This window comes from Sus scrofa, chromosome 7, assembly GCF_054392235.1.
Source record: "Sus scrofa isolate SSC_HxYL_T2T_F1_AM1 chromosome 7, Sscrofa_HxYL_maternal_Yorkshire_Landrace_v2.0, whole genome shotgun sequence".
NCBI classification, from domain to species: domain Eukaryota; kingdom Metazoa; phylum Chordata; class Mammalia; order Artiodactyla; family Suidae; genus Sus; species Sus scrofa.
This window is the reverse complement of record NC_139389.1, coordinates 121572098-121587002: the sequence shown is the minus strand read 5'-3', so window position 1 is coordinate 121587002 and position 14905 is coordinate 121572098. Positions and strand designations below refer to the sequence as shown.

The 14905-nt window shown below is 41.3% G+C and overlaps 1 protein-coding gene across 10 annotated transcripts in view; it reads right to left on the bottom strand.

Annotated features, from left to right (window-relative positions):
* ZC3H14 (zinc finger CCCH-type containing 14) overlaps positions 1-14905 on the bottom strand; it is a 46369-nt gene that overhangs the window by 11080 nt on the left and 20384 nt on the right. For 4 of the 10 annotated variants that reach the window (XM_005666369.4, XM_005666370.4, XM_084969978.1 and 1 more), the window contains one exon: positions 3326-3400. The exons of 4 other annotated variants lie outside the window; for them this stretch is intronic. In XM_005666369.4, coding sequence (XP_005666426.1) covers positions 3326-3400 — 75 coding nt within the window. Of the gene's footprint in view, positions 1-3325; positions 3401-6260; positions 6524-14905 lie in introns of all 10 variants that reach the window. 2 more of the 10 variants (XR_014811272.1, XR_014811273.1) reach the window with 1 other exon arrangement.

The following is a 14905-nucleotide window of genomic DNA, read 5'->3' as shown; positions in this document are numbered from 1 at the left end:
AGTGTTTATGAAAAAGTTGAAAATTTAGATTTGACCATAAGAAGGGGGAGAGAAATAACAGAAGTAGAGTCAAAGCTGAAGGTGAATGAGAGCATTTAGTAAACTGAACACACTGACTAATGCTGTCTTCTCACCGAATCCGCTCAGGCGGCCTAGGAAGCAGACTTTCCTCCCATGTTAACAGATGACCAATTTGCAATTCAAAGTCCTTAAATGACTGAATGAGTTCTCACAGTCAGCAAATGTAGGACTAGGATCCATGAGGATGCAGGTTCGATCCCTGGCCCTGCTCAGTGGATTAAGGATCTGGTGTTGCTGTGAGCTGTAGTACAGACCATAGATGAAGCTCAGATCCCATGTTGCTGTGGCTGTGGCATAGGCCAGCAGCTGTAGCTCCAATTAGACCCCCTAGCCTAGGAATTTCCATATGCCATAGGTATGACCCTAAAAATGGAAAAAAAAAAAAAAAAATCTCATAAAGAAAATAATTGTAGGGAGTTCCCACTGTGGCGTAGCAGAAACAAATCCAACTGGGAACCATGAGGTTGCAGGTTCTATCCCCGGCCTCGGTCAGTGGGTTAAGGATCTGGAGCTGCTGAGAGCTATGGTGCAGGTCATAGATGTAGCTCAGATCCTGCATTGCTGTGGCTCGTGCAGACGGGCAGCTACAGCTCTGATTCGACCCCTAGCCCGGGAACCTCCATATGCCACAGGTGTAGCCCTAAAAAGCAAAAAAAAAAAAAAAAAGAAAGAAAGAAAATAATTGTAAAAGAAGAGATAGACACATTTTGAAAGTGGAAAACTAACTTAGTATATCTCCAAAAGCTGAGTCTTAAGGAAATAATGAAGCAACCTAAGGTGGATCCCGAGATTCTCCAAAGGCTGAGAAAGTGGCAACAAAGAAGACCCTTGGAAGAAAGGGGTCGGGGAGAAGACAGGGCAGAAGAGAAGTGGGATCAAGTGCCCATTTCAGAAGCACTTAGTTCTTCCTAAACTCTATCAGTTTTCTTCTTTTCCGTCCTTACAACACGCATCCCCTACCTCGATAGTGAGGATACCTGGAATAACTGGAGATACCACCACTGCTAGAAAAGTTTATGGATGAAGCATCATGGCCCCCGATGAAAAGGTGCTACAACAAAATTAACTAAATGTGTAAAAGCAGTTAGATTTCCTGACAACTTCTGACTATTTTCTCCCTTGGAGAAAAGTGAAGCTTTAGACTCTTGAAAAGGTAAAAACAGCGAGTTTCTGGACCAGTGAACGCCAGCCATGTTGAAAGAACCATTCTGAAAATGGGGTGGGGGGGCAGTGGTGTTTGAGGTGGGGGCTAAGTAAACCTTACACAGTAATTACTGCTCAGGCACCTTCCTCAGCCGCCTGTCCCACTTAGCTCCCAGAACCCTGGCAGCCAATCCATCTCCTGAAACATCTTTCTTTGGAAAAGCTGACCAACCTAAGAGAAAAGACCAAAGACACCGACATCACAGTGCCCCCAAAGTAGAGAGGCAAAACAAATCACTCTCCACTGCAGGATTCACACTCAAAAGTCAAAAACCCCCGGGAGTTCCCCTTCATGGCACAGAGGAAATGAATCTGACCAGGTTCGATCCCTGGCCTCGCTCAGTGGGTTAAGGATGCGGCATTGCCGTGAGCTGTGGTTAGGTCACAGACGCGGCTCAGATCCTTTGTTGCTGTGGCTGTGAGTAGGCCAGCAGCTGCAGCTCCAATCTGACCCCTACCTGGGAACTTCCATAAGCTGCAGGCGTGGCCCTAAAAATGAAAAAAAAAAAAAAAAAAAAAAAAAAAAAGTCAAAAACCCTCTACTCCAATGAACCCAAAACACCAGATTTTTAAATGCCTGCTCTTAAATACAAGTCAACCAAGGATCCCCAGACATCTGAAGAAAACCTCTGTTCTGAAACACAGTAATCAAAACAAACAACTTGGAGAAATAAGACCAAGGAAGGAGAGAGGAACAAAACGTGCAAAACTACCTTTGATATCTTCAGAGAAATAAGAGAAAGTAGTGCACACATGAAACAAAATCACTATGTTAAAAACTAAATTTTAATAAATAAAATTCTTTTAAAAATTTCAATAAATATCCTTTAAAAAGGATATGCAGAAACAAAAGGGCTCTCAGAAATAAAAAAGCATGATAGGTTAAGCGAAGGAGGTACTCATTGATGAGCCTCAGAGAACTACTTGATGCTTCAAATTGTTTGTGCACCATGGATAAAAATAACTAAAGAAACAAAAAGAATGTATAAGAGTGGATGATGTGAACACAACAAACTCAGATCTTGGCTGCCAAATACTTTCAAAGAAAATACTTTTATGTAGAAACAGGATGGAATGTTGGGAGATGAGAGGGCAAAAATCAAGGACAGAGAACATCTCAAAAATTTTATAGACAGAAGGGAGAAGCCACAAAAGAGGTAGAGACTAAAGCTACAGAAGTGTGGCAACACCACAGTATTCACCAACCGGGAAGGATCTGGCATCTGGGTAGAAGGCAACCCTTAGAGTAAGCTCATCTTTCTGGGACAAGAGGCCAGGAAGGGATCAAAGAGTACAGTTGCTGGCTGTGGAATCCTGTACACCGGTGAAGAAAACTCAGGAGCAGAGAGGAAGGGATCTAGGGACCAGAGCTTCCAACAACGGGGACGGGCGGTTTAGAGGAAACAGAAGGATGCAGGAGGAAACAATCTAAATTTAAGTCTGCAGGAATCCAACGGCTCCATTCATTTAGTCAGCAGACAGTTATCAGGCACTGAACATGCATCTGGCAGGGGTCAGGCACTGAGAATACAGATTAATAAGGCACTCACACCAGTTCCAAGGTAGCCCAGAGTATGTGTGTCTGAGTGTGCTGAGGATGGGGGAGACAGATAACAAGTTACAATGGTTCTAAGAACAGGAAGTTTTTGGAACAATCCTGCACATGAGCTTCTCAAGTGGAGTAAGGATACAACTGAACAGGCCAGAGGACATTAAAGCAGCTCAGGGCGATAACAAAATTTGGATGGAGGGCAGGGCAGGAACTCAAGTGGTCCCTAGAGCAGGGAAGTGAGTAGCCAGCAGTTTCCAGGGACCCAGGTGAAATGGCATCAAAGGAAAAAAGGTTCTGAATGAGGGAAAAAATACAAACATCACATAGTGTGAAAAAAATGCAAATCTTATCTCCTGGCCCTAAAATATTTCCAGAGATCTGCATCTTAGGGCAGGATCTAAGAGATACGAGATACGTTAAATGAGGTATAATGGAAATAGCAACTGAAAAATGTTAAGATTACAATGAAAATTTATCAATATCACCAACCTTGACTGATCTGCAGAGTTTCTGCCATTACTGGGTCAATTTGCAGTCGGGATAACAACTGTCTCTGCTGAGTTCCTAAAAATATAAATTTAAAAACTTCACTAAGCTTAAAAAACAAATAACACCAGCATATGTGCTTCTCAGAAACAAGGACCAAAATAATCTTTCTGGGTTCTTAATTGAAAATAGTTTAAAGCTTCAACAATACAACTTAGTAATATTTATGTACAGCAGAAACTGAAAGAACACTGTGAATCAACTATAATAAAAATTTTTTTAAAAATAATAATATTTATGGACCAAAGGTCTTTAAGACAGAAGAAACCTGTACTCAGGTTAAACCTAAAATGGCAATGGTCATCCTTGTCTGGAAGCTGGTTTTCTTGGTAGTAAAGACTGGTGATAAAGCTAAAAGGGTACAAAAGCCAGGAGGAGGTGCTGCACAGACCCTCAACTTGTGCCCTGGGAGACAGGCGACAGCCAACTGCAAGATCAACACAAGAGGTATCACCTGGGCTCTCACCAGGACAAGTCACTCCCCCAACCCCAGAACTGCAAAACCACACCCAGAGTTATCTGGCCACAGAGTTCCTTCCCAAGAGACAAACTATGGGCTTAGGTAGATACAAAGAGAATAATAAACAAGTAGACACTCAGAGCTCTGCAGTCCAAGTCCTGTACCAGCAAAGCATACAAACAATTACTTGGCTCTCCTGTGAGATGCTCAGCTAAAGTATGTATTATAACTTCTTGAACAGATTTATAATTTCCTCATAGTTACACTGCAAAATGAAACAAAATGGTGACAAAGAACTGATTTTTCTATTTTCAGTTTGATGGTAGGTTCTTTTAAGGGATGGAAAGATGTCATTCTCCTTCTAACCTCCCCAGCCGAGTGCTCAGCAGATACTAGGTACTCACTTGATTTAAAACAGAAGGGTTAGGAGTTCCCGTCGTGGCTCAGTGGTTAACGAATTCGACTAGGAACCATGAGGTTGCGGGTTCGGTCCCTGCCCTTGCTCAGTGGGTTAACGATCCGGCGTTGCCGTGAGCTGTGGTGTAGGTTGCAGACGCGGCTCTGGCGTAGGCCTGTGGCTACAGCTCCGATTCAACCCCTAGCCTGGGAACCTCCACATGCCGAGGGAGCGGCCCAAGAAATAGCAAAAAAAAAAAAGATTAAAAAAAAAAAAAAAAAAAACCAGAAGGGTTAGAGTACAGTGTATGAGGAGATGCAAATGATAGGGTTCCAAACACTGAAACATCACTCAGATGTGTGCGTGCTGATTCTCAGTAAATCTATTACTGGTGGTATCACAAGGATGGTCTACTCACTCAGTGCAAACATGTAACTTTGCAATTGCCATATTTCATTAAAAATGTTTTTAAGGAGTTCCCGTCGTGGCGCAGTGGTTAACGAATCCGACTAGGAACCACGAGGTTGCGGGTTTGGTCCCTGCCCTTGCTCAGTGGGTTAACGATCCGGCGTTGCCGTGAGCTGTGGTGAGGGTTGCAGACTCAGCTCGGATCCCGTGTTGCTGTGGCTCTGGCGTAGGCTGGTGGCTGCAGCTCCGATTCGACCCCTAGCCTGGGAACCTCCATATGCCGTGAGAGCGGCCCAAGAAATAGCAAAAAGACAAAAAAAAAAAAAAAATGTTTTTTAAGGAGTTCCCACAGTGGCTCAGTGGAAACGAATCTGACTAGCATCCACGCAGACGCAGGTTCAATCCCTGGCCTTGCTCAGTAGGTTAAGAACCCAGCATTGCCATGAGCTATGGTGTAGGTCACAGACGCAGCTCGGATCTGGCGTGGCTGTGGCAGTGGAGAGTAGGTCAGCGGCTACATCTGCAGTTCAACCCGAAGCCTGGAAACCCTCCATATGCTGAGAGCGTAGCCCTAAAAAGACGAAAAAAAAATTTTTTTTTAATTTTAAAACATATCAAATCTTTATAACTTTTTTTTTTTTTTTTTTTTTTTTTTTGGCTGTGCTACAGCACATAAAAGTTGCTGGGTCAGGGATTGAACTTGCATCACAGCAGTGAACTGAACTGCTGCAGCAGTAATGCGGATCCTTAATCCACTGTGCCACAATGGAACTCCCAGCTATTTTCTTTTAGCACATATGCTATATTACATTACTCTTTAGTTGTGTGTCAAAAAAAAAAAAAATTCATTCCAAAATTTTCATGGTAAAGAAAAACAATAAATCCTGAAAAGCTAACATGAAACACCTATCATTTGGTCAAGTTGTATTCCTACAGGACAGCTTGGAAAACCACTATGTAATTAGGGTACATAAGTATGCTCTTCTAATTCAAATACTAACCACAGGTCTCTTTAACATAAACAGTGAACAATGAAAGAATTATACATTTTAAAGTAATTTCACAAGACAGATACATGAAAAAGTACTATTTTCTCACATTTCAAGTTTTACTTCATCTCTCTATACTCATCTTATCTTTTTAAAATATCATTTTAGTGAAAGCCACTAAAACGGATAGAATTTCTTTTTTTATTTTTTTGTCTTTTTGCCATTTCTTGGGCCGCTCCCGCGGCATATAGAGGTTCCCAGGCTAGGGGTCGAATCAGAGCTGCAGCCACCAGCCTACGCCAGAGCCACAGCAACGCAAGATCCGACCCGCATCTGCAACCTACACCACAGCTCACAGCAACGCCAGATCGTTAACCCACTGAGCAGGGGCAGGGGTCGAAACCGCAACCTCAAGGTTCCTAGTCGGACTCGTCAACCACTGCGCCACGACAGCAACTCCCAGGATAGAATTTCTTAAGTTCGAGGCTTTTCAGTTAAATCATGTAGAAGAGCCCAATACTGTCAGTGAAGGTCCAGGAAAAATTTAAGTTCTTTGTGACTTGCTGCCTCCAACATGAAAACTACAGTCAAGTTACATGACGATATCACATACTAAAAGTTTACCTTTCTCAATGTTTCTAAGGAAGCCAATTATTTTAACATCAGTAGTCCTTGACTGTGATTCAAAATCTACTTCCTCTTGAAGATCTTCAAATTGTCTGTTGCATTCAGATGCTGACGCTGAATATTCATTCATTTTAACCTCCAAAGATGAAATTTTTGCTTCATTCTGTGACACTCTAACATTTAAATCAAAAAGATTTGCTTCCACTGTCAAAACTGCTGCTTTCATGCCTTTAATTTCATTGATATCAGTTGATATTTTCCTTAAAAGATGGGAAATATTGTCTAGCTCATTAAGTGAACAAGAGGAACTTGTTACAGAACCTAAGTCAACTGGCCCAGGTGAAAAGGGACCTGGTAAAGATGGAGATGGAAACCTTGAAGACATCTCCATAAAATTCTCTCTCTTCCTTAGTATTTGATAATTCTTCTTTCACAGCCCATTAAACCATTTCATCAACAGTAAAAGTAGTCATTAAGGCGACTTTAAGAAGTACTAAGAGTGAATAACATTTTTAAACCTATAATTAAAAAGATAAGATTGTACATTTCTAGAGTCAGAACCCAAAAGCAAATCTGAAAATGCTAAACAAACCGGATTGATGTTCTCTTTGCTACAACTAAGAAACTCTAACTTCGCAGCCCACTGTATCCTGTCAGGCCTACTTACATACAGTTCCTCCCTAAACAGTAAACCCTATTATTACACACAAAGTAATTCTGGCTTCTGATTGGCTGGAAACAGACACGTGACACAAAGAATTTTCTATCATTTACCTCATATGAGAAGCACTAAAGATCTGAAACGTTAAGCAATATAACCACATAAAGCACTTTTTTTGTTGTTGTTGTTGTTTTTGGTCTTTCTGCCATTTTTTGGCCATTTCCGTGGCATATAGAGGTTCCCAGGCTAGGGGTCACCAGAGCCACAGCAATGTGGGATCCGAGACGCGTCTGCAACCTACACCACAGCTCACGGCAACGCCGGATCCTTAACCCTCTTGAGCAAGGCAGGGACCAAACCCACAATCTCGTGGTTCAGACACAAATCGTAGTCTGATTTGTTAACCACTGCACCATGACGGGAACTCCTAAAGCACTTTGTATGTAAAAATATACAAAGCACATTTATATCTGAATATTATGTGAACTAATGTACTTTTGCCCCTTCACCAATTACCCATAATTTTCAAGCTTCGGATTATTCTATTTATTTGTTTTTTAGGGCCACACCCACAGCATATGGAGGTTCCCAGGCTAGGGGTCAAATTGGAGCTGCAGCTGCTGGCCTATATACCACAGCCACAGCAACATAGGATCCGAGCCACATCTGCGACCTACGCCAAAGCTCACTGCAATGAAGGGAGGGAGTTACCATGATCACAGACAAATCTCTTTAAAAACAGATTCAGTGACGGCAGTTCCTCTTGTGGCTCAGCGGAAACAAATCTGACTAGTATCCATGAGAATGCAGTTTTGATCCCTGGCCTTGATCAGTGGGTTAGGGATACGGTGTCGCTGTGAGCTGTGGTATAGGTCACAGACATGGCTCAGATTCCACATTGCTATAGCTGTGGTATAGGCCAGCAGATGTGGCTCCAATTCAGCTCCTAGCCTGGGAACTTCCATATGCCATGGTGGCAGCCCTAAAAAGCCAAAAAAAAAGGCAGTGATAATTGAATTCAACTGTACTGATATAAGTTGAAATTTTAAGTAGAAAAAATGAGAACTTGACCTTGGTTTGACACTAGATCCTTATTAAGTATGTAATTTTCTCCCATTCTGTGGGCTGTCTTTTCATTTTCCTGAAAGTATCCCTTGGAACACAAGTTCTTAAACTCAATTTTTTCTTTGCTTGCTTGTGTTTTTGGTGCCCTATATAAGAAATCCAGGCACATTTAGAGTTTTAACTATTTTTTTCTCCTAAGAGTTTTATAATTTTAGTTCTTACATTTAGGTCTTTGATTCATTTTGAGTTCTTATTTTTTGGCCACACGCATGGCAAGTAGAAGTTCCTAAGCCAGGGATCACACTCATGATACAGCTACAACTTGTGTTACAGCTATGGCAATGCCGAATGCTTAACCACTGCACCATACAGGAACTTCCAAATTTGAGTTAATTTTTACATATGGTATAAGGTAAGGGTCCAACTTCATTCTTTTCATGTGGGTATCCAGTTGTCCAGCACCATTTGTCAAAAAGACTATTCTTTTCCCAATTAACTGTCTCTGTATCCTTGTTGAAAATCAACTAATCAGGTGTGTACTGGTTTAAGGATTCTCAACTTGATTCCATTGGTCCATATGTATACACTTATACTAGCACTAGGCTTGATTACTGCAGCTCTGCAATAAGTTTTGAAATTGTGAAATATAGTAAGGTCTCCAACTTCATTATTTTTCAATAGTTTTGGCGCTTCTAAGTTCTTTCACCTCTATGCGAATTTTAGAATCAGCTTGCCAACTTCTGTAAAAAAGCCAGCAGAGATTTTTTAACGGAGACTGAGGTGAATTCAAAGATCTACTTGGGGAAGTTCCCACTGTGGCACAGTGGGGTTAAGAATCCGAATACAGTGGCTCGGGTTGCTACAAAGGCACAGGTTTGATTCTCAGCCTGGCAAAAATGGGTTGAAGGATCTGGCATTGCCACAGCTGTGGCACAGGTCGCAGATACTATGCTGATTCAATCTCTGGCCTGGGAACTTCCATATGCCATGGGTGCAGCCATTTGAAAAAAAAAAAAAAAAATCTATCTGGGCCCAAGAGTATCACTATCTTAACAATATTGAAACCTTCCAATCCAAGATCACAAAATGTCTCTCCCTGGCTTTAGTTTGAGTAAGACTGTTTTCACTTTGGTTTACTTGCCAAGGAACAAGTAAGTTGTGATACAAAATAATTAAAAAATTAAAATATGGGAGTTCCCTTCATAGCTCAGTGGTTAAAAAACCCAAGTAGAATCCACGAGGATATGGGTTCAATCCCTGGCCCCACTCAGTGGGTTAAGGATCCGGCATTGCCATGAGCTGTGGTATAGTTCACAGATGCGGCTCGGATCATGTGTTGCTGTGGCTGTGGTGTAGGCCAGCAGCTTCAGCTCAGATTTGACCCCTAGCCTGGGACCTTCCATATGCCTCGGGTACCACCCTAAAAAACAAAAGAACAAAAAATAAAATATAAGGATACAAGATGGCAAACTTGACTCCCCACAGCCTCTCCAAAAGAATTCTTTTTTTTTGGTCTTTTTGCCTTTTCTAGGGCCACTCCCGCAGCATATGGAGGTTCCCAGGCTAGGGGTCTAATCGGAACTACAGCTACTGGCCTACACCAGAGCCACAGCAACACAGGATCCGAGCCTCATCTGCAACCTACACCACAGCTCATGGCAACACCAGATCTTTAACCCACTGAGCAAGGCCAGGGATCAAACTGGCAACCTCATGGTTCCTGGTCGGATTCATTAACCACTGCGCCACGATGGGAACTCCCAAAAGAATTCTAATATAGAATTGTATCATTTGGCTTCTCAGTTAAATAGATGTCATTCACAGTAACAGAATAAAGAAAAAGTGCTGAAATTTTTAAGAATCTTTATTCAATTCTCCACTATATCTATCTGTAAATTAATCTAATTCTTCAAAATCTTTATACAGATACTAATCACAACATTTATAAGGCTTTGGATTCACATGGGATTTTTTAAGAGCACTAGCTGACAGAGGACCTGTATAGCAAACATCTGAAAGAGCGGGACATCCTCAGCTATGCAACATCTGCCAACCAACTGGTTCACTAGAGGGCAGCAAACAACACTTCAATAAGAAAAACAGGAAAGTGGTCTAACAGGAGAAATCACAAAAAACAAGGTGCCTAAAAAGAGCCCATTTGAGGCTTCTGGGTATTCCCATTCTGCCCAGCCTAACCTTAGAGTGCAAAACAAGCAGCAGATCTTTGCACAGATTCCAGTGTAAACATCCATCAGCAGAGGGAGCATACATATTCTTGGGAAATCAGCACGGAAAGATTATGGTAAGCTACTAAGTGACAGCGCCTGGTTAACACCCAAGTGGTCAGGTTCCCTGAACCTATATTCAAAATCACTATGTTATTATATTTCTATGATACATGAAAGGGAACAAAACGTCATAGAGAAATTAATGGGATTCAATGCCTTTTTTATATACATATGTGTGTGTGCATATAAATTCTACTTTATACAGAAAAGATTAACACATACATACATTTTTTTTTAAAACACCAAGACTACAGACATACATCAGTATGTATGTTAAGTACAGTGCTTACCTCTGAGGAAGGCAGTGGGCAGAATGAAGTGGGGGGGGGAATTCCCTTGTTTCTCTGAATATGAAAACTACTTTTTACTAAGTCTTTCACAGTGCTTTCCAGTCCAACACGATGTATTTAAGTACATGTATTTATAGCCTCTCCTTCTGGAGAGTCCATGAAAATGAAATAAAAAACTTAAAAAGGGCACAAATCCTTAACAACATACAGCAGTAGAATCCACACTGGGTTTCTAAGATGATAATCTACTTTCTCCACTGTGGTGGAGGTGGAGGAAGAAATGCTATTACATTAAAAATATTTTTATCTCCATGCTCCTTAGAATTCTATTTTTACAAACTCTAAAATACCTATCAATAATAGCATTTGTTTATGTTTGTGTGTGTCTAAATAAAACACAAACACTGAGGTTACACACTGAAAGATCATTTTAGTATACAAAAAATTGTATGCGGGAGTTCCCGTTGTGGCACAGTGGTTAGCAAATCTGACTAGGAACCATGACTTTGTGGGTTAGATCCCTGGCCTTGCTCAGTGGGTTAAGGATCCGGCGTTGCTGTGAGCTGTAGTGTACGTCACAGACACGGCTTGGATCCCACGTTGCTGTAGGCTGGTGGCTACAGCTCTGATTCGACCCCTGGCCTGGGAACCTCCTTATGCTGCATGAAGTGGCCCTAGAAAAGGCAGAAAGACAAAAAAAAAAAAAAAAAAAAAAAAAAAAACTGCATGGTCAAAAATATGGAGATCCCTGATTTAGAGAGGGAATCATAGCAGTTGAGATTTCAACTATCTCTGGAAAACAGAAGATACATGAACGCATACTGGCTGACGCCAAGCACAAAAGCCACAAAGCAGACCCTAGGAAAACTCCAAGTGAGATGAAAGGCAGGAGTGACACATTCATTAAAGCGACAGACATTTACTAAGCTTCTACTACACGACAGGCACTGTTCTAGGGACTCAATGACAGCCCTGAACCCCCCCAACACACACACACATAACATCCCTGGTCAAAGAGTTTTTATCATGGTGGTAAGGGGAAGGAGATGAACTCAAAAACAAAATACATTTTATGTTGATGACATTTAAAGCCCTGAGTCTGGATAAAAATATCTAAGCTATAAAAATATATAATGTATATTAGATGGCAGTAAGTGCTTTGGAGAGAAATAAAGCTTTAGAAAAGGTTAGGGAGTGTGGAGCTGGGGTGCTGGGAAAGGTCTCACAGAGATAAGCAAGCTATGTGGGCATCTAGAAGAAACATTCCCAAGAGAGGGCAAAAGCAGCTCAGACATGCTCTTTGATTGTTCTCAAAGAGAAGGACACCACATATACCCTATGAAGAACAAGGAGACCTTGGTGGAGCAGGAGAGGGTGGAAGATGATGAAATCAATACGGCTTTTTTCATCTGGAGTCTAAAAGGGAGCCACCAGAGGGTTCTGAGCAGGGGAGTGCACTGTGATCTAATTTACTGTGTAAAAGGATCACTCTGCTGCTGTGTGGAATGAAGAAAAGCAAACAGACCAGTGAGGACACTACTGCAATAATCAAGGCAGAAGTCATGGATGATGGCTTAGACTAGGATAATAGAGTCAGAGGAGATAAGAGGCGGGTAAATTTTAATTTATTCTGAAGGGAAAAGATGACAGGATTTGCTAAATGTGGAAGGAAGGAGGGAGGAAAAAGGAGAGGGATGAAAAAGGCAAAGAGAGGGAAAAGCATGGAAGGAAAGAGGAAAGGAGAGAGGAGACAGGAAGATCGGCAGTAGGTTTAAAAGAAAGAATAGCACTAGTCTCTGGCCTGAGCAACTGTTAACTACAATGAGGAGGACTGCAGGAAGAATAGGCTGGAGGAGAAGGCCACCAGCAGTTCAGTTTAGATAAGCTTACAAGGGTTTACTGTACAGCCAAGAAGTGCAGAGTTAAGTTGTTTAATAAGAATTAGGAATAAAGGTACAAGATCCAGGCTGGAAATACAAACTATGGCAGCTGACAGTGCTGAAACCCTGTTATTTAATCTGGATAAAATGAATAAAAGGGGAACCCAATCCTGAGAGGCTGGAGTAATGAGCAAAAACTAGGAAAGATGTGAAACAGAAGACAAGATTTTGTGAATGGTATATGCATAGACATGCATGCAAAAGATAAAATTTTTAAGTTTTCTAAAAAAGATTTTTTTCTGGGATTCTCTTGTGGGGCAGGAGGTTGAGGGTCTTGAACTGTCACTGCTGTAGCTTGGGTTCGATCCCTGGCCCAGGGATTTTCTTATTTTCCTTGTCAAGTTAGATGTATATTTAACATGGTACCAGGTAGAATAAGAGGGAATTCTGTGGAACTCCTACATGCCACAGCCATGGCCAAAAACAAAAACAAAAGATTCTTTTTTAAAGAAACTCAACAGATTATCCTGGGAGAATCTAGGCAGCTAGTGTGAGCTTAAGTGCTCCGCCCCGCCGTCCCTGCCGTCCCCCCATGCGCCCCCCAACCCTGCCCCGTGCGCGCGCGCACACACACAGAAACTTCCCTGCAATTTCAAGGCCAACTGCAGCTCCTCATTTGCTTAAAACAAAACCTGCTTAGAGCCCATGCCACAAGTCTAGGTAAGCCTCTTTTCTGCCTTTCCTTACACTACGAACCAGAACCACGTGTCCAGAGGCTAGTGGAAAAGAGCTTGCAAATGAAAAGGCAAAAAAGCTAACAAAAACTGACCTTGAAGGAAACTATCCATTAGGGACAACAGAGAACTCTTAAAAAAAAAAAAAAAAAAAAAAACCCTCTACTTATGTTCTTCAGACAAATTTGAAATGGTTCTGTATTCACAAAACAAGACACTATGAAAAATAGAACAAGAAGAGAGCTTGTGAAAATTTAAAATATGCCTGCCTTAAAAAACAATAATAACAATGGAGGACTAAAGATACACTCAAGAAAATAGTTCAGAGTAGAACAAGATCATGTCATGAGGAGACAGAAAATCAAAATAGGAAGCTTATCATCCAATTGACAGAATTTCCAAAAGAGAACAATGAAACAGAGAATGTTTTACAGAAATAATGTAAAAGAATTTCTCAGTGAAAGCATAGATTTTCAAATTAAAAGGATGCACAGGTATCCAGCCCGTTAGTAACTAACTAGTATCTAGACTTATCACAGTAAATTTCAGACATCAAGAACATAAAGAGTAGGAAATCCTGCTGAGGTTGGAGTAGGTTAAGAATCCACCCATAGCACCTCAAGTCCCTACAGAGGCAAAGGTTCCATCCCTGGCCCTGTGCAGTGGGTTAAAGAATCTGGGGTTACCACAGCTGCAGAGTGGGCTGCAGCTACAGCTCAAATTCAATCCCTGGCCCAGGAACTTCCATTTGCCTCAGGTACAAGGCCATTAAAAAAAAAAAACACAGAGAGTAGTAACATACAACGGGAAAGAATCCACAAAAGTATATATGTACATATACACATATACATAAAACCAAATCATTATGCTATATATCTGAAATATTTAAATAAACTATACTTGGAGTTCCTGTCATGGCTCAGTAGTTAACAAACCCAACTAGGAACCATGAGGCTGTGGGTTCAATCCCTGGCCTCACTCAGTGGGTTCAGGATCCAGCGTTGCTATGAGCTGTGGTGTGGGTTGCAGACAAGGCTCGGATCTCGCATGGCTGTGGCTGTGGCGTAGGCCGGCGGCTACAGCTCCAATTAGACCCCTAGCCTGGGAACCTCCATATGCCGCAGGTGCGGCCCTAGAAAAAGACAAAAAAAAAAAAAAAAAAAAAAAGAAAGAAAATCCAGCTTGGCAAAAAAAAATAAACTATACAATTTAAAAATTTTTAAAAAGCAACAGAAAAAATCCTAAATATTTCCCTAGTATTTATAACAGAATCAGAATCAGATGAGCAACTAACTTCTCAGCATAAACATTAGAAGCCTCAAGATAATGAAGTCACATTACCGAAGTTCTGAGGATCATAATTCTATACCTAGTTGAAGTATCAATCAAATACTTTAGATTTCTAAGGGCTCAGAAAATTTACCTCCCAAACTTTTTCTTAAGTTTCTTCATGAAGTGGTGACAAAATGGAAAACTATACTGAGAAGACAAAGATCCAGGAAATGCAGAGTAAACTCAAGGGAGGAGCAGAAGAGGACAGAGGCTCTAGCAGGAAAGTACCTAAGAAAAAAGGGAAACCCAAAGACTTAATAGTATAAAGAGATAGACCTTTAGACTACAATACAGGTAGACAATGCAAGAAAGAGGAAAAACAAACAAACAAACAAAAAACCCTGAGAGAAACAATACACTATATACCAAGAGAAAAAAACAACTCTAGAGAA